The 22,769-nt window shown below is 45.0% G+C and overlaps 1 protein-coding gene across 7 annotated transcripts in view; it reads right to left on the minus strand.

The window, feature by feature from the left end:
- Positions 1–22,769, minus strand: part of mylk4b (myosin light chain kinase family, member 4b) — a 105,934-nt gene that overhangs the window by 43,048 nt on the left and 40,117 nt on the right. For 6 of the 7 annotated variants that reach the window (XR_013495546.1, XM_078198573.1, XM_078198541.1 and 3 more), the window contains exon 1: positions 12,069–13,237. The exons of the other annotated variant lie outside the window; for it this stretch is intronic. Coding sequence is in view for 5 of the 6 variants with exons in the window: in XM_078198573.1 (XP_078054699.1) it covers positions 12,069–12,713 (645 nt within the window). In the remaining variant the exon portion in view is untranslated. Of the gene's footprint in view, positions 1–12,068; positions 13,238–22,769 lie in introns of those variants that run through there. 7 annotated transcript variants of the gene reach the window in all.

Genomic DNA, 22,769 nt, shown 5'->3' on the forward strand with positions numbered 1-22,769 from the left:
ACCCTGGTACCCCGGTATTACCAGACTGGCACCCTGGCACTGCCAGACTGGCACCCTGGCACTGCCCACCAGACACAGGGCAGTGCAAAGGGCTGGGGCCTGAGGGAGTGGGACCTGATGGGGTGCGTGGCCTGAAGGTGCAGGGCCAAGACAGAGGCAAGGCAAGGGTAAACCCATAGAGGGGTGGGAATGGCGGGGTGGCGATCAGGAGTGGGGGGTGGGGGGGGAGGGGAGCAAATCAGCAATCGGAGGTGGGGTGATCAACTGAGGCAGTGATCGGGGGGGGTGGCGATATCTGAAGTGGGGGTGGGGAGGTGACAGATCTCCCATTATGTAGGGAGATCAGGGCGCCTGTGCAATGGCACCCCTAGAGCTCAGCAGCCGGCCTCACTGGCGTGAGGGGGCATGATGGGGTCTCGCGGGTCTAGAATCTCTGTGCTGGCTCTATTTGATTGGCCTAATCAAACGATTCAATTGGGTTTCTGATCAATTCATTGGCCGGTTGCCAAGGAACTTTTTGAGTTGTAAGAATGCTAACAAAGAGCTTGTGGGCAGTGTGGTGAACTCAGGGAACAAGCTCACAGGAGGGAGAGACAACATCTGGAAAGAAGAAAGGTTGATATCCATGTGAAAAATCCTGGCCAGGTTTTTGATTTGATTTGATTTATTACTGTCACATGTATTAACACTTAGTGAAAAGTATTGTTTCTTGCGCGCTATACAGACAAAGCATACTGTTAATAGAGAAGGAAACGAGAGAGTGCAGAATGTAGTGTTACAGTCATAGCTAGGGTGTCGAGAAAGATCAACTTAATACAAGGTAAATCCATTCATGTGCAAGTGGAAATCAACCTTAAGTTAAGTAAAGTAACAGATAGTGAGTATTTGGTTTATGCATTGCAAGTATTTACTATTGTCTAAGTAGCTACAAAACTAAATGAAATTGTCTCTGTGTCTCTTTGTTCTAGTGACCTTGAAGTGTTGTACAAATCTGTGTATTTTAACCGTTACCAGCGAATAAAGACACAAAGTCGACTTTAGATGCTTAAACAGATGCGAGATTAAATCTTTATTCAAGAGGTGATAAATATTTGAATAATTTGCTGATAAAGTAGTAAATTAAGAAAGGCCAGCTGAGTTGAGTTACCAGAGGTACATGTTAAGATGGTATGAATGGTCTAGTCTTGCACTGTATATGGTTATTTTATTGCAATGATGCTCTCTCACAGATTACATTTGTCCCTACATGTCCATCTGCCTGAGAGAGGACTCCATTCCCTGGGGTGATTATCCACCAAGTACATAGATAAGATGCAAGACTGGGCAGAGAAGTGGCAGATGGACTTCAACCCAGATAAGTGTGTGGTGGTTCATTTTGGCAGGTCGAATAGGATGGAAGAATATAATATTAAGGGTAAGACGCTTGGCAGTGTGGAAGAACAGAGGGATCTTGGGGTCCGGGTTCATAGGACACTCAAAGCGGTGTCGCAGGTAGAGGCTGTGGTTAAGAAGGCGTATAGAATACTGGCCTTCATCAATAGAGGAATTGAGTTTAGAAATCGGGAGATAATGCTGTACAGGACCCTGGTCAGACCCCACCTGGAGTACTGTGCCCAGTTCTGGTCGCCTCATTACAGAAAGGATGTGGAAGCCATAGAACGGGTGCAGAGGAGATTTACGAGGATGTTGCCGGGATTAAGTGGTATGCCTTATGAGGATAGGTTGAGATAGCTAGGTCTATTCTCCTTGGAGAGGCGAAGGATGAGAGGTGACCTGATAGAGGTGTATAAGATGTTGAGCGGTATTGATAGAGTGGATTCTCAGAGGCTTTTCCCCAGGGCTGAAATGGTTGTCACGAGAGGCCACAGGTTTAAGGTGCTGGGGAGTAGGTATAGAGGAGATGTTAGGGGTAAGTTTTTCATTCAGAGGGTGGTGGGTGCGTGGAATCGGCTGCCGGTAGTGGTGGTGGAAGCGGATTCGATTGAGTCTTTTAAGAGACTTTTGGATAGGTTCATGGAGGTTAGTCAGATAGAGGGTTATAGATGAGCCTAGAAGGAAAGGAAATTGTTTGGCGCAACTTGTGGGCCGAAGGGCCTGTTTGTGCTGTAGCTTTTCTATGGTCTATGTTCTAAGTTCCAAATCAACCCCAGCCCCTTACTCTGCTGTGTGGCCCTTAAAGGGACAATCACTACAAATCAACACAGTTATTGCGACAGAACAAGGGAGGTTTCCCAAGTTACATGTTTACTCCTTGTGCCTGACAATACTTAGTGACCCGCAGAGCTGAGCAGTGCCACCTTTCCATTTACTAACTGCGACAGTACAGAATGCTAATCATAAACTGGGTTTACAGAATCCCTAAAGTTCAAAAGGAGGCCATTTGGCCCATCAAGTCTGCACCAACTCTCCGAAAGAGCATCTTACTCAGGCTCTATCCCTGTAACCCCATGTATTTGCATCGCTAATCTCCCTTGGGACACTAAGGGGCAATTTAGCATGGCCAATCCACCTAACCTACACATCTTTGGACAGTGGGAGGAAACCCGAGCAGCCGGAGGAAACCCACGCAGACACGGGGAGAACATTCAAACTTCACACAAACGGTCACCCAAGACCGGAATTGAACTAGGGTCTCTGGTGCTGTGAGGCAGCAGTGCTAACCACGGCGCCACCGAGCTGCCCTTTAGAAGTAGGTGTCACACTACATTTGCACAACCTGGCGATGAAGAGGCAAGCACCTCAAAAACATTAATCATCATATAATTATGTAACAAGTAATGTTATCGAAGGCAGATTTACAAAACACATCACTTAGCATCATGTCCATCATTCAGACAATATACCTGGCTACTTTAATTCTAAAACTTCTTGTTGAACCATGGCCCCAACATTGGTTAATCTTTAAGTGTGTGGCCAGAGTAATCTCTTTCTGAGCACGGTATCTCCACAACACAGTTTTTAATGAGCCATTAGCTGGAGCAAGGTCAATCAATATTAACACAGATAATCACACAACAAATAGTGAGTGGAACAGATGGTCGTTGCTAAAAATAATAAAGTTTACAATGTTCATTCCGTAACTAAATATGTGTGTTTGAATCTTATGGCAGAAGTTCGAGTCATTTTGGCACCAGAGTCCGTTTTATGCAATTCACAGCATCTCTTTAATCATTTGTTAATACACTGAGATGGAGCAGATTGGAGTTTGTTTCAGGTTCAAGGCTATCCTCTTTTTTTTTGACCAACATATTTTAGAGAAGTGATACTACTTTAATTAAAAACAAATGTTTGCTTTCATGGGAATAAATAGAAATGAAATATTTAAAGTTCTGTAATGAGGTGAGGGGGGGGCGCACATTAAATACAAGGAGTGACAAGTCCATTACTTTCCAGGCAACTCCCCCGAGCTGCCCCCATAACGCAATTGGTGGGTGGGCGTCGGATTTGGCAGCTGCGCACTCGGCCATATTTCAATAATCTATTAAAAGTCAACTGGCTTTGTAACAGCATATAATATGGGGCCCACGTCATACAACTGTTAGCATGGCAGATGGACAGCAGTGGATAGGCCGTATTTTTACAAAGATTTTTGGACAAGTGGGAAGGAAAAGGGGGCACATTATTATGGGTGTGCCCCTCGTGCATTAGAGGCACCCCTCCAAGATATGATCATTCCCTTTTGTTCCTCCCCGCCTGACTTCCAAAACAAGCCACCCCACTTCCCTCGTGCCCCTCCCACCCCACTCCACTCCCAGGCTGCATCATTCCTTTCCCATCCAAGATCCCTGACTTAACAGGGCCCTGATACAATGGATGCTGTTATGATAGCCTGGGGGATCATCAATAGATCTCCCTTTGGGTCTCGTAGAATACGAGCTCCCCTATTAGGCGAATGGAGGCTTGCACAATAGGGAAGGAGCAGTGGGGTGGGGGCATGTTAAAACCAGCTGGCTCCACTCAGGCCGGCAGTTGGAAGATTCAGGGCTGACCCACAATCTGAGGCCGCTGAATGGCATTTCGAACACACTGTAACTAAAGAGTGACCGGTGAAGGAAGACTGGCCTCGGTAAGACTATTACAGTTGCCTACATCCCGGGGCTACTTAGCAGTCCAGGCACTGCCCACTACTCAGTTGGCGCTGCTGGGACTACTGGCCAGTCGGGTTGGCTGGCAGCTCTCGAGGGAGAGTGGGGACTTCCTGACGCTGCCCATTCGCGGCCTGTTTAGCCAGCCGGCAGTGTGTTATGGCTGAATGGCTGGCTTCTTCTTGGTGCGTAGACTGCCAGCCGATTCTTGCAACATTGGGGTTGGAGGATGGAGAGCAATCTGCACCCCCACGCATTCCCCCCCCCCCCCCCCCCGCCACTCCACCCCATAAAATTTAGCCCAAAGAGTTTGTTTTCAGGAGCTACCCTTGAATGAGTTAGTTCCTCAAAAATGAGGTGGAACAGAATTGTTGCAAAAGAATTAATCAAAATTGTGCTTTTTATTTTCTCTCCAACCGAGTTTCTAACGCCGTACTGGGTATACTGACAAAGATTTTCATCCTTGGAATGCCATTGAAAGCTTCCCAAAATAGGGGGCTCAGTGAAGATACCTTGAAGCTAACGTGGGGGGTGAATAATATTCACTTCATGAGAGTGATGTAAAATATTGAGGTCAATAATGAGATGAGAATAAGAAAGGTAACAACTCTGCTGGTTTCTCACTGTCCCATGTCTAATGTGACAGTGAGTGTATCACATTTCACAGTGACCACACATACTCAGGGAAACCGGGTCATAATGCAAGAGATCAGGATGCACAGCTGCTAAATCCCAGTGCTGGCCCATACCCAAGAGGGGTGGCTTAGCAAAGCAGCAGGATTGCTCTTTGAAGATCTCTACATGTGAGGTTTAAAACATCAGTAAAAATAATAATGATTTGGGTCTGCTGTTATAATATGGGCATACGGCAGCTATTACTACTGTCACAGTTTAGATATCAAGGCTAGGAAACACCGCAACTTTAAACCAAGGGAGGATAGTATGGTTTCCGTACTGACTCTAAGAATGCTCGGGCAGGATTCTCTGATCTCGTCCGTGCCCCTCCTGCTGCAAGTGAGAACGGAGAATTTGGTGTTCCAGCCGTGGTCATGGATGGAGAATTTTGGCAGCTGCTTTTTGGGAACCTCAGACACCTACAAGCCGCCGTGCACCATAATGCACACCATCGCTGCTGCCGCAAGGTGCCTGATACACTGGTAGAGCACAGGGGTCAATGGCGGGTTATTTGCCAGGTCAGCAGTAACTAGTGGAAACAGAGGGTGGCGAATGGACTGTCCAAGAGACACCTGAGACTGATAAATTCAGCAATTTGGGAGGATATTGGAGAGGCATCCAATGAGAAAGTCAAGTGAGAGATCTAAATAGCGAATGCTCCTAACATTTAGTCCTGTGAACTGCCATAGAACCATAGAAATGATACAGCACAGAAGAGAGCTATTCGGCCCATCTTGACTCAAAGACGCCCAGATGCCCTTTCTAATCCCATCTTCCTGAACATGGTCCACAGCCCTGTAACTTACAGCACCTAAGGTGCAGATCCAGGTACTTTTTAAATGAGTTTCGGGTCTCTGTCTCTGGGTCACCAACTCAGACAGCGAATTCCAGATGCCCACCACGCTCTGTGTAAAAAGGTTTTTCATGTCCCCTCTAATCCTTCTGCCACTTAGCTTGAATCTATGACCCCTGATTTTTGAACTCTCTGCCAAAGGAAACAGGTTCCTCTTGTCTACCATCTCCCTCCCCTTCACAATTTTGTATTCCTCAGTCATGTCACTCCTCAGCCATCTCTGTTCCAAGCAAAACAACTCAACCTCTCCGATCTCTCCTCGAAGCTACAATTCTCCAGCCCTGGCAACATTCTAGTAAATCTCCACTGCAGTCTCTCTAGAGCAATTACGTCCTTCCTGTAATGTGGTGATCAGAACTGCAGACAATGCTCCAGCTGTGGCCTCACCAGTGTCTTATACAGTTTCATCATTATATCCCTACTTTTGCACTCTATACCTCTGTCAATGAAGAAGAGCATTCCATATCACCTTTGGCACCAAGGTTCCAAATCACCGTTTCTTGTCTTGCCCATGAAAATTTTCCCAGAGGGTGGTGAACGTGTGGAATTCATACCACAGAATGTAGTTGAGGCCAAAACGTTGTCTGATTTCAAGGAAAAATTAGATATAGCTCTAGGGACTAAAGGGATCAAGTGATATGGGGGAAGAGGGGATCAGGATATTGAATTCAATGATCAGCCTTGATCAAAATGAATGGTCGAGCAAGCTTGAAGGGCTGAATGGCCTACTCCTGCTTCTAGTTTTTATGTTCCTATGTGTGGTATGTTTGGTGATTAACCTTGAGTTGTGTCTGATATGTGTCCTATTGGAAGTTGTAGTCTGGAAGCTCCCCCAACAGGTCTACCCATTCCTCTTCTATGATCTAATCACCCAGGCCTTGTTCCCAGGCCCCAACAGACTTTCTGCCTTGTCTTTTGATCTGAAGGCAAAAATAGTTCAAAGAATTCCCATGGTAACTACTGTACTTGGCTTGCTGCGGGCGAAATGTGCAGCTGACAGCTAAACTCTTATAGGACAAGGAGTGGAAAAAGCACTCTCCAATACAAATAAATAACCAGGGCGGAATTGCTGCTGAAAATAATGTAAGACTCAAAATACAGATTAATAATGCAAAAGCAAAATGAAATCATGAGTAACAAATGAGTAACAAATGGTGGTTAGCACTGTTGCCTCACAGCGTCAGGGACCCAGGTTCAATTCCGGCCTTGGGTCACTGTCTGTGTGTATTTTGCACTTTCTCCCTGTGTCTGCATGGGATTTCTCTGGGTGCTCCGGTTTCCTCCCACAGATGTGCGGGTTAGGTTGATTGGCCATGCTAAATTGACCCTAGTGTCAGGGGGATTAGCAGAGTAAATATATGGAGTTATGGGAATAGGGCTTGTGTGGGATTGTGGTCGGTACAGACTCGATGGGCTGAATGGCCTCCTTCTGTACTGTAGGGATTCCATGATTTCTATAAATCCAAAACATCTTTGAGAGGTGAATTTCCACAAATCATCCATTAACTCCCTTCAGTGTGCATATATATGCAAATAGCCATCATGGAATAAACAAGTGAAAACAAAATTGGTGTCTTTGGTGTAGCACCAATTTATGGAGCATTGCTCCGAATTAATAAATCAAATCTTGTCTCAAATAACAGAATATTTTAAAGTTTCTGAATTTGATGCTTCACGATGGCTTTGTCCATTTCAGCCATCACTGAATCAGGCGTTAAATTACAATATATCCAAGGCACTAAAACTGACTATTCAGCTCAACCATAAGCCAGAGTTCATGCTCCACACAAGCTCCCTCCCACTCCTCTTCACCCAACTCTGTTCAACATATTCTTCTATTTGTTCCTATTTCATGAGGTGATCCAGTTTCCCCTTAAATGCCCAACTGAACAATCCCATGCGGCAGCGAGTCCCACATTCTAACCAATCTCTGTATAAAACAGTTACTCCTGAACTGTAGTTCTGGTCTCCCCCACAGGTGAAAACATCTTCTCTCTACTGTTGTCCAACCATTTCATAACCTGAAAGGGCGGCATGGTGGCACAATGGTTAGCACTGCTGCCTCATAGTGCCAGAGACCTGGGTTCGATGCCCGACTTGAGTCGGGAGTCTGCATGTTGTCCCCACATCTGCGTGGGTTTCCTCCCACTAAAAAGACATGCTGGTTAGGTGAATCGGCCATGCTAAATTCTCCCTCAGCATACCCAAACAGGTGCCTGAATGTGGTGCCTAGGGGATTTTCACAATAACTTCATTGCAGTGTTAATTTAAGCCTACTTGTGACAATGAACTTTAAACTTTATCAAGTTAGCCTTCAGTATTCTCTTTTCTAGAGAAAAATCCACAGACTATTAAATTGTTTTTGACAGGTATAACCTTTCAATTCTGGCATCACTCTCTTCATGTTTTGCACCTTCTCCAGTGTCTTTATGTCAATTTTATAATAAGGGTCAGAACTATTAACAGTACACCAATTTGGTCTAATCAATGTTCTATATGGGTTGAACTTAAATTCCCTGCTTTCAATGTTATCCAACTAGAAATGAACCCCAATGCTTTGCTTGCATTTTCTATAGCCTTATTAACTTGTGTGCTTAAGTACTTAGTGGTCCATGGACAATCTTGCAACTTTTCGAATGTATCTTTGTGTCAGATTGGAGTTATAGTGCACCCATTATTAACTCAACAGTAATGTGAAATGGCCCAGAATCATAGAATGATTACAGCACAGGAGGTGGCCTATTGTGCCTGTGCCAGCTTTCTGAAACAGCAACACACCGTAGTGTCCCACTTGCCCAACTGACCATAAGACCATAAGATATATGAGCAGAATTAGGCCATTCGGCCCATTGAGTCTGCTCCACCATTCGATCATGGCTGATATGTTTCTCAACCCCATTTTCCTGCCTTTTCCCTGTAACCTTTAATCCCCTTACCAATCAAGAACTTATCTATCTCTGTTTTAAATACACTCAATGACTTGGGCTCCGCAGCCTTCTGTGGCAATGAATTCACAGATTCACCACCCTCTGGAGAGTTTTTATGCCCATCTTGAAGTGTTTCAGATGTGAATCCTGAGTTGTATCACAAATTCATCATAATTTGTACCAGAAACTGCTTTTTTACTGATGTGGAAACGGTAGTGTACCTGCCCTGTCTAAAAGTTCTGTTTAAGTAAGTGAGCTAGATTAACTGGAGTATCATTCAATGTCTTCAACCCATTTTTGAATTGTGATTCTGTTTGATATCTGCTGTCTATGGGAATACTATGTGAAACACACAGCCACACATCTGAAGATTTTTTTTAAAGTTATTCTTTCGTGGGATGTGGGATGTAGGTGTTGCTGGCAAAGTCAGCATTTGTTACCTATCCCTCGTTGCTCTTGAACTGAGTGGCTTGCTAGGCCATTTAAGAGTCAGCCGCATTGACGTGGATCTGGACTGATGTGTAGGTCAGTCCAGGTAAGGATGGCAGATTTCCTTCCCTAAAGGGACATTGGTGAACCAGATGGGTTTTTATAACAATCAATGATAGTTTCATGGTCACAACTATTGAAACCAGTTTTCAATTCCAGATTTTAACTCAGCTTGGACAGCTGATTCGTGATGCAGAGTGACACCAACAGCGCAGGTTCAATTCCCGTACCGGCTGAGGCTATTCATGAAGGCCCTGCTTTCTCAACCTTGCACCCCGCCTGAGATGTGGTGATCCTCAGGTTAAATTACCACCAGTCATCTCTCCCCCTCAAAGGGAAGAGCAGTCTATGGTCATCTAGGGCCACAGTGACTTTATCTTAGTCCAGTGACATTACTGTGCCACTCTTCCCCACTTTCAATTCTGGGATATTCTTGGGATTAGATCTTGTAAATCAACATGCTAATTCCAAATAAAGGCTAACTAGCCCATCGCAGGAAACTTACAGAAACAGGATGGATTTGTTTTTTTTTTTGTCTTTCTTTACCCAATGTCTTCTCCTCCTTCTTTCCAAGCTACATTACAGATCGTTGGGCACCAGCTATCAATGAATATCTCTCTAAAGGCCATTTCCAGATGATCCACAGTAGTACATGATTTGACCACAGAGAGTCCAACCTCGTCCCCATCTCCCATTCACGTACATCTTCCAGTATAATGCTGTTAACATTCAGAAGTTGGCTCCTGGCCTAATTTACTCAGCCCGCACAGAAGCACTCAGACCCGAGGGTAAATCCTTTATCTCTGCCCCAGCTGAACGTGGCTCACTCTGCGTAAACTGAGGCTAGAAACTTGGACCTTAAAGTCTGTTATTCAGTTTCATCCAGCTGGAACCTGGGTATACCACTTGCAAATTATTAAGTGAGCTCACTGGCAAAAGACAGCAAGGATCATTTTTGCTGGCATCTTTAGTCTCTGGAATGGACAAAATGGGGGTCTTGAGCTGAAATGCTGGGTTAGCCCACATTTTAGTGCAAGATGCTCTTTTGGTAAAGGAATTGAAGTGCAGGAACAGTCAGATGGAGAATAGTTAAGGGGCCGATTACCTATTAGCACTCATTAAAAGGCTGCACTCCATTTTAGTAGATGGCATTTGATCCAGTGACTTCTCCCAACAGTGATTCCACTTCTCCAATCTCGTTCTCCATCTTGTCTCCAAAACCGGACACCCCCCAGCCCACCATCAGGGCAACTGCCACACTCCTCAAGTAGTCCCTTAACAATCTGTACCTCTGTTCTGCCATTCACACATTCTGATCATTTAATGGACACTTTTAGTGCCTTTCTCAGCCATCATCGTCACATTTACATTTCCTTTGCCCAATTACAGCCCCCCCACTCCAGCCACCCTCATAGTTTGAATCTCGTCTGATTTTCTTTGCTCTCAGCTTTGACAAAGCGTCATCTAGACTTGAAACGTTGGCTCTATTCTCTCTCCACAGATGCTGTCAGACCTGCTGAGATTTTCCAGCATTTTCTGTTTTTGTCTCTTTGGGACTGTTTGTCTAGAATTCATCAACACTTGAGCAACATTTATGCTGCAAATTCTCTGGGGATTTCACCTAAAAAGTGAAAGTGTTGTGTTATTCCACCTAGTGGAAACCTCATAGCAGTCACCACGGAGTGCTTGGTCTTCGGTATTTTTCTGGAAGCCTCTTTGGTCTATACCAGGAATGGGAAAAGGACATGAAACTAGCAAGATCAGCACCAGCTACTGCAGGAGAGAGGAATGGGAGGAACAGGAGGACAAAGTGGATCCTTCACTACCCCCCCAGCCATTCCCTCCCCCACTGAACCCCAGGACATCCCTCACATCTCCAGTGTCACATTCAAAGACCCATGTTCCCCCTTCTTCAGACCCACCACCATCCTGAACCCTGCTATCGTATGTCAGACAGTATCCTCCATGTCGCCAGTACTGCTCACATATACTGCCCCACAAAATAAATGCTTCAATCAGCATTTGCGTGCTAAACCTGCAGCTGTGTTTCAGTGCCTCCAGGCAAGTACAAATGATGGTAACCAGTTAATAGTACCAAAACTGCAGGCTAAAACCAAATTTCAAATCAGTAAGATTTATCAACACAGCACCTTCTTTGCAACTGTTTTCATAGAAATCATAGAAACCCTACAGTGCAGAAGGAGGCCATTCGGCCCATCGAGTCTGCACTGACCACAATTCCACCCAGGCCCTACCCCCACATATTTACCTGCTAATCCCTCTAAGCTATGCATTTTAGGACTCTAAGGGGCAATTTTTTTTTTTAACCTGGCCACTCAACCTAACCCGCACATCTTTGGACTGTGGGAGGAAACCGGAGCACCCGGAGGAAACCCACGCAGACACGAGGAGAATGTGCAAACTCCACACAGACAGTGACCCAAGCCGGGAATCGAACCCGGGACCCTGGAGCTGTGAAGCAGCAGTGCTAACCACTGTGCTACCGTGCCGCCCTCACATTGTTTTCACCTTTTTGCTATAACAACTCCTAGTAAATTAGATTGCTAAGAAAACACAAGGCAACAGTGAATCATAGAATCCTTACAGTGCAGAAAGAGGCCATTTGGCCCATTGAGCCTGCACCGACAACAATCACACCCAGCCCCTATTCCGTAACCTCACATATTTACCCTGCTAATCTCCTTGACACTAAGGAGCAATTTAGCGTGGCCAATTCACCTAACTCATACATTTTTGGACTGTGGGAGGAAACACACACAGACGCAGGGAGAACGTGCAAACTCCACACAGACAGTTATCCAAAGTCGGAATTGAACCCTGGTCCCTGGCGCTGTGAGGAAGCAGTGCCAACCACTGTGCCACCGTGCCACCCAGTGCTGAAAATCACAAATACAGCAGCCTGTTTAACTATACGGCAAATGTGACATTTTTGCAGTTCGTACAAAATAATTCGATCTGTCTTCTTACATGGTGCGGTTAATATTATCAAAGGATTAGTAAGCATGTTAATGTATTTACCTTCTCCTTTTTCCTTCTCAATACCAATTTTTCTGAGATGATCCTCTTTTTGAGGGGCCGTTGCTGATCGCTACCCGCCGTCCCTCGCTGCCTTGATGTAAATTGGCCTTTCAGAATAAACTCAGCAATTTTGGAATTTTTAAAAGTCTCCCCTAAATAGTTCATGACTTGCTGTACTCCGAGGAGCACATTTTCGATTCTATCTATCTTCTTGGTCTGCTCCTTTGAACTCTGATTCAGCAATGACAGCATGTCGGAAATGTCGACAGAAAAACTTGCGTTTTGATTCTCGTCTTCTCTACGGCTGGCAACCTTTATTGTTTCTCCTTCCTCAGCTGTCAGCATTTCCACCTTTAGGCCAATTTTGTCAACATTTTGGGTTATGCCCTCCAGTTTCTGGATGACCTTTTCCTGAATGCCCAATAGTTTATCGACGGTTTGGCTTAAGGACTCCAGCTTCACGTCCATCACATTGAGAGCGTCCCCAGAGGTGTGCCGGTTACCGTCGGAAAGTCTTCTTGAAGGTCCGTTTATCGCTGGAGGCCCTTGGCTCTGAATGGCGTTAGAGTCAAAAACTTTGGCCAGGGAATGGACCAGAGTACTGGAGTTCTTCCTGGGCGGCGTATTCATTGTGGTCTTTAACATACACACACACAGAAGAAAATCAAAATGTTGCAGTGCTGGGGAGAGGAGCTCTGCCAGAGGGGCTTACCTTAGAATAAGGTCAAAAGAATCAGTGGGGAGCATACAGCCGCACATCCCTTCAAAAAGACACAAAAATTCATCACAGTTATATTTTTCAGCTTCAGGAGAAGTCTCTGAGAGGTTCTTCAGCACAGCCTGCAAAATGTTAGTCAGAGCATGGGACAGCAGGCTCAATAACTGCATCGGGGACTTTCAAATGTTTCAAACCACACAGCAAAACTCTGACATTCAAGTTCTTGCAGATGGTTCCAACAGGCGTTTCAGACAAATATAGTTTAGGCTGTAACCTTCGTGACTGCTGCTAATCCCTTCTGCTCACTTGCCTTCCTTTGTTCATTTATGCATTCTGAAGACGCACAATGGCTACATTTAGCAAACTGACATTGAAATTCCCACTCCCCCTCCCTACTTATCCACCCCTCTCCAACCCTCCCCTCACCAGCACCACCATTCCAAATGTATCTGGACACTTGTGGCATCTGGCAACACACGTCTTGTTTGACATTTGAGATGTTTTGAAATACAAAGCCACTTCCACGGTACTTTTGCTGAGCACGGTGGCAGTATGACGCACAATATGATTTCTCATTTTAAAAGATGTAGGTAAATCGTTGTTCAATTTTCTCTACAATGTATTAATGTAGGCATTCAAACTTTGTTATGTCATTAATGAAGATAGCTGAGATACTTGCGACTAGCCTTGAATATCCATCTCAATTAAAAACTGAAATCCTCAGTTTTAAAATTCCAAATATTGGTTTTCTTTCTTGCAAAATAGCAAAATGTAAGATTTTTTTCGACATATTTGACGGTAACATATACCTACTGAGGGCAGACTTTTCCAATGGTTTAGAAATTGGGTTTCAACCCTCATTCTCAAGACTTTAAACATGTAACGCTGCCTGACACTTTAGTGCAGTGCCGAGGGAGTGCTGTGCTGTCAGAAGTGCCACCTTTCCGTTCAGATATCGAACCTGCCCTCTTAGGTGGATGAAAGCGATCGCAAAGTGTTTTTCAAGGAAGTGCAGGACATCTCAATTGGTCACAACTTACCCCCAACTGACATCACAAAGCCATTATACTATGCTGTAATTTGGGAGATCCTGAGGTTTGCCTAGAGCATAGTCACAGCTATAATATAGGGAAACATGACAATTAATTGGTGCACAGCAAGATCCCACAAATAGCAATGACATAAATGACCAGATAACATTCTCAATTTTTCTTTATCGAATTCCTACAGTGCAGAAGGAGGCCATTCAGCCTATTTAGTCTGCACTGACTCCCTGGAAAAGCATCCCACCCAGGCTCACCCAACCCTCCCCTCCATCCCTGTGACCCCACACATTTACCCCATTGATCCGCCTAACCTACACACCTTGGGACACTAAGGGGCAATTTTGCATGGCCACTCCACTTAACCTGCACATCTTTTGGCTGTGGGAGGAAAAAGGAGCACCCGGAGGAAACTCATGCAGACACGGGGAGAACATGCAAACTCCACACAGTCACCCAAAGTTGGCATTGAACCCGGGTCCCTGGCACTGTGAGGCAGCAGTGCTAATCACTGTGCTGCCCCATACTCTGGGTAAAGATTGACTATCGAATGTGACTCACATTGTGAAAATTCTTATGGGTACACCTCTTTAAATCCCTGGCAAATTCACATGGGTGCTCTTTGCTTCTGCCAACCCAATTTTTTCTTTTGATTGGTGACAACTTGGCTCCATTTAGTTGAGACATTGCAATGGCGAATGCTCGGAGGAGCTGTTGTAACCTGTGCTTTTGTTTATTCAGGAAGAAAGTACCATGTGAGCTACGTCAACAGAATGGGGTGGGTGGCAGCCTGGCAGCAGGATTCAACTGGAAGCATTTGAGCTGGTGCTGGATCAACTGGTAACACCCTAAGCCAGCACAACTGGCCCCAACTGGATCCAGCCTTCCTGGATCATAATTAGGTCCAATATCCACTTGCCAACTGTGTCCAGCTGGGCCAGTTGAACTGTTTATCTTTCTATCTTGTTAAGTTACAGTCAAGTGTTCTCCAAATTTATTCAACTTGCATCCAAACTCTAAATGAGCTTAAGTTAGAAATTAGGGAAAACATCAAAGCCAAAACAATACCAAAACAAAACAGATATTTGTTAAAATTTAAGCTTCAACTCATTTGACCATCATTCGTTTACAGCACATTTCAGACTGCAACCAGGGAGCATCGTCCATTTTTAATGTGATTTATATTTAGGCCAGAAAAAATGTATAAAAATAGATAGGAAGTACGGGTCTCACTGAGGGACGAGAAAGCACTCTGCCCAATCCTGCCTTATATACCAGCCTCAGGTGATACAGGGCAGTCATGTGCTGAAATTAGTGTCCCTACTTTTTGAGGCAGAAGCTCCGGATACAAGTCACACCCCCAAGACCTTGATGTCCAAGGAAGATGTGTTCCTAACATGGCCAAACAGGCTGAGCGTCAACTCTCAAATCCTTCCAAACACGTGCCAACGGCTTGTGCCAAGAGTGGTGGAGACTCCTGGTCAGCCATGTGACAGGAAAAAGGTCAGAGCTTCTACCATTACCGTCCATATCTCCAGATGGAAATGCGCTACATTAAAGGTGCTATATAATTGCAAACTGTTGGGAGAATAGTGAAACATTTAAATGCTTGGTTCTCCACTGGGCAATTACTCCTAATTGCTATTTTCAGATACTTTCAGTTGGTTTATGTTTAGTAAATGCGGAGATTGGTAACTTTAATTGGTCATTCCAGCCAATTGCAATTTTTGGCCTTACGGATTTGTAACCTTTGAAGTGTGACATCTGAGTACAAAATTGCAAGTATGATACTTTGCAAGTCTCTGAGATACATGGTTTATAATTATGGGGGTGATATTGAGCCCACATTCGCTGTGAGCGCAAATGGTGACGGGACCCAAAATATCACGAGAATCAGAAAATGAATCTTCTCACCGGCACGATCTCATTTTTCAATTTTCCCCGCCCCCTAGCTGATTACATAATGGAGGCTCCCACCACCTCTCATCAGCAAACTTTTCCACCATATGTTTCCCCCAAATAAAGAAATCCCCCCTCGCTGACATAATGTCATGTTGGCGAGGTTTACAAGACCATTCTGCAAAACATGAAGCAGGGGAGGGAACCCCCTGTGGGGAGGGGGAGGGGGGGGGGAGGAGGGGGGAGGGGGGTGGGGGAGGGTGCTAAGGTACGTATAGCCCCCTGGGGTGGGGGAAGGATATAGAGGGACATGCCTGGGCAGTGCACTGGCATTGTCCCCCTGGCACTGCCCCCACGGAGGTTCCCCATGTCCGAGTGGAGGGGGGAAGTTTTGTTTTAATGCAGATCGGGGTGCCCTTTAACCACAGCCTCTGTGGAGACAGCATTTTCTGCTCTGCCAGGCCCAGCCCACCACCATGCCAGCAAAAACTATGTCCCCGGATTTTCCATGCACAGAGTGCCAGAGAATTTGGAGAAGAAATTCGGCTGTGCAGTTGGAGAGCTGGTTTTATCGTCCCAGGCAGCATTCTGCACAGAGTGCAAAACTCCGCCCTAAATACCGGCCTCAAGTTACATGGGGCAGTCTTGTGCTGCAATTAGTGTCCCTACCTCTTGAGCCAGAAGCTCTGGATACAAGTCCCACCACCAGACCTTGAAATCCAAGGAAGATGTGTTCCCAACATGGCCAAACAGGCTGAGCATCAACTCTCAAATCCTTCCAAACACGTGCCAATGGCTTGTGGTAAGAGTGGTAGAGACCCCTGGTCAGCCATGTGATGGGAAGAAGGTCAGAGCTTCTACCATCACTGTCCATTACCCCAGATGGAAATGTGCACGTTGCCACAGCAACTTAGAATTCCAGAGTGAATGAGGATACCACCATCACCTGGTATAAAAGTAAATCAGCAATAAATCTTCTCTCTGTAAGAAAATCTACATCCTAGGTTACATTTAAAAGCATCCCCCCAGCATTTGAAGAAAAAACAATCATTAACTCAGTTTTACTAATGAGGCAGATCATATGGTGGCAATTACATGGGAATGAATCAAGGAGACATTTTTCTGAGTTTGAAAATTAAATAAACGGGTTAAAGTTCAAGGTAGAATTCATTTAAAATGATATATTGAAAGAACAGGTATAATAGTTCAAATGGCTTATTCTCATTCTGGCATTTTTATGTTCCATATATATTGGACCATAAGCATAGAAATCGTAGGCATTTGTAAGGATTATACTGTTCAGATAGAGAAGAAATCCCAAGATTATTTGTTGGCAATCTTTAAGATTGGGTACTCAAGATTCAATTTGACCACTTTTGTTAGTTTTTTTTGTTCATTCACAGGATGTGGACAACGCTGGCTGGGCCAGCATTTATTGCCCACTCCTAACTGCCCTCCGTTTCAGAAAGCATTTGAGATTCAACCACATTGCTGTGGCTCTGGAGTCACATGTAGACCAGACCAGGTAAGGATGGCAGAATTCCTTCCCTAAAGGACATTAGTGAACCAGGTGGGTTTTTCCGACAATGAACAATGGTTTCATGGTTTTCATGTTTCCACTAGTGGGAGAGGCTAGAACTTGAAGGCACAACCTCAGAGTGAAGGGACGTTCCTTTAAAACTGAGATGAGGAGGAATTTCTTCAGCCAGAGGGTGGTGGATCTGTAGAACTCATTGTCACAGAGAGCTGTGGAGGCCAGGTCATTGAGTGTCTTTAAGACAGAGACAGATAGGTTACTGGTCAATAAGGGGGTCAAGGGTTAGAGGGACAAGGCAGAAGAATAGGGATGAAATGGGTTGAATGTCCTAATTCTGCCCCTATATCTTATGATCTTATTAGACTTTTAATTCCAGATTTTGTGTTATTGAATTCAAATCTCACCAACTGCTGTGGTGGGATTCGAACCTGGGTCCCCAGACCTAAGTCTCTGGATTGCTAATCCAGTGACAATATACTATGCCACTGGCTTCCCAGTTGCTCTATGTTCTAATGTTAAAGTGAAGAAAATATGTTCTGTCCCATTCAGCGCTGGACTGAATAGCAACAGAGAAGGAGATGACGACAGTATGGCCTCTCCACCAAGAACTTCCGTCCCTCTCCTGGGGAAATGCTGCCGATCACTCATGCCGTTAGCCGGGTGGGCAAGATCTGAGCTCACAGACCGTTTCCTCTCTTTCATCCTTGTTCTTGCCATTCCCAGGAACACCATATGAACCATATCAGCAAGCCCAGGTCAAGCGTGTGATGGCGTCCAAAATATTAAACAGCGGGAGAGGGTATCGCAATTGCCTCTTCTCCCTTCAACTTTCTGCTTTGTCGTAACTCCTGAAGATCTTGGACTTGGCTGAGGTCTTCAGCGGATGTCTTGCGTCAGTCTTTATGGTTCAATGGCCCTGAAGTGTTCTTTTGGCCGTTATCTGCTGGTTCCCTGGCAGTTCCAATACAGCTGGATCTTCATTTTCCCAGGAACCCAGACTACAATCATTCCAGAGTCCTGTTGGAAGACTCACGTCTGCCTTGCAGGACCAACCGTGGGCAGCATGGTGGCACAGTGGTTAGCACTGCTGCCTCATAGCACCAAGGACCCGGGTTCAATTCCCGGCTTGGATCACTGTCTGTGTGGGGTTTGCACATTCTCCCCGTGTCTGCGTGGGTTTCCTCCCGGTGCTCCGGTTTCCTCCCACAGTCCAAAGATGTGCGGGTTAGGTGGATTGGCCGTGCTAAATTGCCCCTTAGTGTCAGGGGGATTAGTTCGGTTAAAGGAATGGGTTTATGGGGATAGGGCTTGGGTGGGATTGTGGTCAGTGCAGACTCGATGGACCGAATGGCCTTCTGCACTGTAAGATTCTATGATTCTCTATGATTCTAACCACTGGAACAACTTTGCCCTTGTGGATTCAAACCAAGCCCGAAGCTCAAACTCCGGAGCTGGAGCCTAACTTTGATAACTGCAGGCTATGCATATTTTTAAATAATTCAAAAATTCAATTTCAAATATTCTTGGCTACCAAAGAAACTGAACATAATTTAAAGGCTGATTTGTTTTAATAACTATATTAATTTCCCAAAGAATAGGTGAAACCTGTATAGCACAAAGGTTGGAGTGCATTTCTTCCCTCAGATGTTCTATACAAAATTGAGATTTTCTGCACGATTTAATGTCAGGGTCTAATGGCTGTATTTTTCCACCTGCTTTGGGAATGTTTAAATCCCTGTTGCTTTTGTCTGGAGGTGTTGGGCGTGGTGACGAGTCTTCCACGTTGGTGTTTTGAGGTGTGTAAACTGGCCGGTGTTTTATATCAATATGCAATTGGATATTGAACTCTTCTCTGCTAGTTTTTTAGTTATTGTCTGGAATTCACAATGCGGGGAACGGTTGTTTCATTCAGTTCTGGATATCATTAACCTAGAGATATTAACATTTAAACAGAAAGGTCAAGTCATTCAATTTGAACAAGCATGGAGCTCATTTGAAAATTATGCGATTGCCAAAAGGGAAAGGAGACCACCGTGACATTTTCTGAAGATAATTAGGACCAAATAGACCAACAGGTACAGAGTCTGGATGTGAGGCAAGTGCTACCTCGTCAGAAAAATAACAGAGTACGATGAAAAAGTATTAGAAATGTTGGTATTTTGTGCTATGTGGCATGGTCATATCGCACATCATTGCTTTTCACGCCAATTAAAATGATTATCGAATCAGAGTATTGGGTATAAAATAATTGAACAGTCAGTAAGACAGAACATTTCCCCAAGTGTCATGGAATGAACGTTTATGCAGCACCTTCTCACATCTCCCAAACACACCCCAAAACGCTCCAAATACAAATAACTACTTTGAAGTGCAATGGTTTGTTACATAATAAAAAGCCATTTTGCTCGCATTAAGCTACCATTGCAGCCAACAAACAAATGGTAGGTTTGGGCCCGGGTTGGGTCTATAACTCATAGGACATCTGGTGTAGCTCAGTTGGCTAGAAGACCGCTTGGTTGAGACCAGTAGTGCAGGTTTGATTCCTGTTCTGGCTGAGGTGGACCTGGGTTTAGACTCCCTGTCTGCCCCTCAAAGTGAAAGGCAATGGCAAACTGCCAAGTGAAATAGCTGAGAATGAAGCATCAGCTGGCAAGGAGCCAAGGGTCTGTTTTTGAGTATGGCACACGTGAAATGGAGTGGAGCTAGCAATGTTGAGGTGATCTACATGGATTTTAGCAAGATTTTTTGCAAGGTGCCACTAGCTAGCTTGGACTTAGTCCTCAGGCTACAGTCAAAGGGTGAGCTAAGGCAGAAAAGGAAAGCTTACATCAGACACCAAGAACTTAATACTACAGAAAATCGAGAGGAGTATAGAAAGAGGAGTGAAAGAATATTGGCAAGCAAAATCAAGGAGAACCCAGAGATGTTTTGTCATTACATTAAGTGTAAGAGGATAACTAGGGAAAGTGTAGGATTCATAAAAGAGCAAAAAGATAACCTATGTGTTGAGATTAAAGATGTGGATATGGTTCTTAACGAATGCTTTGCATCTGTCTTTATAAAAGAGGGGGACAATGCAGACATTGTAGTTAAGGAGGAAGAGTGTGAAGTATTGAATGTGATAAAACACAGGGAGAAGGTTTAGCATCCTTGAAAGTGGATAAATCACAAGGGCCGGATGAAAAGTAGCATAGGCTGTTAAAAGAAGCCAGGGAGAAGATTGCAGAGGGTTTGACCATTGTCTTCCAACCTTTGTTGGATTTAGGTGAGGTGCTAAAGGATTGGAAGTCTGCTAATGTTGTACCTTTGTTTAAAAAGGGAGCGAGGGGTAGACCGAATAATCGCAGGCCAGTCAGTCTGACCTCGGTAGTGAGAAAATTACTGGAATCAATTCTGAGGGACATGGAGAAACACGTGGAACTGTCAACATTGGTTTGTTGGGGGAAGCTCATGTCTGACTAATTTGATTGAATTTTTTGAAGAAGTAACAAGGAGGATTGATGAGGGTAGTGCTGTTGAGGTGATCTACATGGATTTTAGCAAGATTTTTTGCAAGGTGCCACAAGGCAGACTGGTTAATGAAATAGAAGTTCCATGAGATCTAGGGGAATGTAGCCAGCTGGATACAAAACTGGCTCAGTGGCAGGAAACAAAGGGTAGTTGTTGATTGTTTTTGTGACTGGAGAGCTGTTCCCAGTGGGGTTCAGCAGGGCTCAGTGTCACAGAAACCGAGAATTGTTATGGTGAAGAAGGCGGCTATTTGGCCCATCGTGTCTGCACCAAAAATGGAATTCAACCCAGAGAAATGTCAGGTGCTGCATTTGGGGAGATCAAACAAGGCAAAGGATTAGAAAATAAGTGGGAGGATACTGAGAGGCAAAGAGGAAGTGAAGGGCCCCCAAGTGAATATCTACGGACCCCTGAAGGTAGCAGGACAGGTTGATAAGGCCGCACAAAGAAGGCATATGGAATCCTTTCATTTATAGTCAAGGCATAGAATATAAGAGTAGGGAGGCTGCACTGGAACTACTTTATGTAAGATATTAGTAAGGCCGCAACTTGAGTACTGCATGCAGCTCTGATCACCTCATTACAGAAAGGGTGTAATTGTTACAGAGAAGGTACAAAGGAGACTTACAAGGATTTTGCCAGGACTGGAAAATTGCAGCTATGAAGAAAAGCTGGGGTTGTTCTCCTTGGAACAGAGGAGGCTGAGGGGAGATTAGATTGAGATGTACAAAATTGTGAGCAGCCTGGCTAGAGGGCATGAGGAGGGCATTTTTACTTTAACAGCGAGACCAGGGCATTGATTTAAAATGATTGGTGGAAAGACTCGAGTGGAGATGAGGAAATTTCTTTTCACCCAGAGAATCGAGGGGGCCTGGAACGCACTGTCTGCAAGAGTAGTAGAGACAGAAACCCCCAATTCATTCAAAAGATGTCTGGATGTGGACCTCAAGTACCACCAGAACCTGCAGCACTACAGACCAAATGCTGGAAAGTGGGATGAGGTTGGATGGCTCATTTCTTTGGCCAGCATAGGCACAATGGGGCGCAGTGGCCTCTTTCTGTGCTGTAAATGTTCAATGACTAAAGGGGCCAAGCACTCAAACAGAATGTCCATGCACTCCAAAAATAATAGGGAGTATGTTGCCTCCAGATCTCGGCTTGTGCCAAAGAAACAATTGCAGCGAGTGTTCAGCTCTTATCATGAAGTGAGTGAGGAGTTTTACATGGAATGGCTGGTGTTTGTGAAGCAGGGACTGGGGGAGGGTGAGGGGACCTTTGCAGATTAATCCAGGGTGCTGTCTGGATGAGCATCTGCCAGGTCACATATATAACCTTCGGGACAGCTGGGAATTCACCCAATCTGGGATCACAGAAAGCGGCAATACGATAGGACCATTAGGTTTAAGCATGTTGTTTGCACTCTCAACGCTCAGGGTTTTACACATGGCACTTGTATCGCAGCGCGAGCTCCCACAGTTAACCCTTTAAATTTCCTAAGCAGAAAAGGGTGCTTTTCTGCAAATAACAAAATAGTCTGTCAGCTGAGCCATTAAATAGTTCTGAAATGGTCGATTTTGCAGACACTTGCTACAAGGTTTTTTTGCTTAGAAATTCCAGTGTCTGATCTGCTAAGGAAAGAGAGAGCAAGAAAGAGGGAGGAGGCTTTTGGATAATGAGAATCATAGAATCCTACAGTGCAGAAGGAGGCCATTTGGCCCATCAAATCTGCACAGATTACAAACCAACCCAGGCCCTAACCCCATAACCCCATGCATTTACCCTAGCTACTCACCCTGACACTAAGGGGCAATTTAGCATGGCCAATCCACCTAACCCAGACATTTTTGGACTGTGGGAGGAAACCGGAGCACCTGGAGGAAACCCACGCAGACACGGGGAGAATGTGCAAACTCCGGTGACCCGAGCTGGGAATTGAACCCGGGCCCTTGGCACTGTGAGGCAGCAGTGCTAATCACTGTACCACCATGCCGGAA

This window comes from Mustelus asterias, chromosome 2 (genome assembly GCF_964213995.1).
Source record: "Mustelus asterias chromosome 2, sMusAst1.hap1.1, whole genome shotgun sequence".
Classification (NCBI taxonomy): Eukaryota; Metazoa; Chordata; class Chondrichthyes; order Carcharhiniformes; family Triakidae; genus Mustelus; species Mustelus asterias.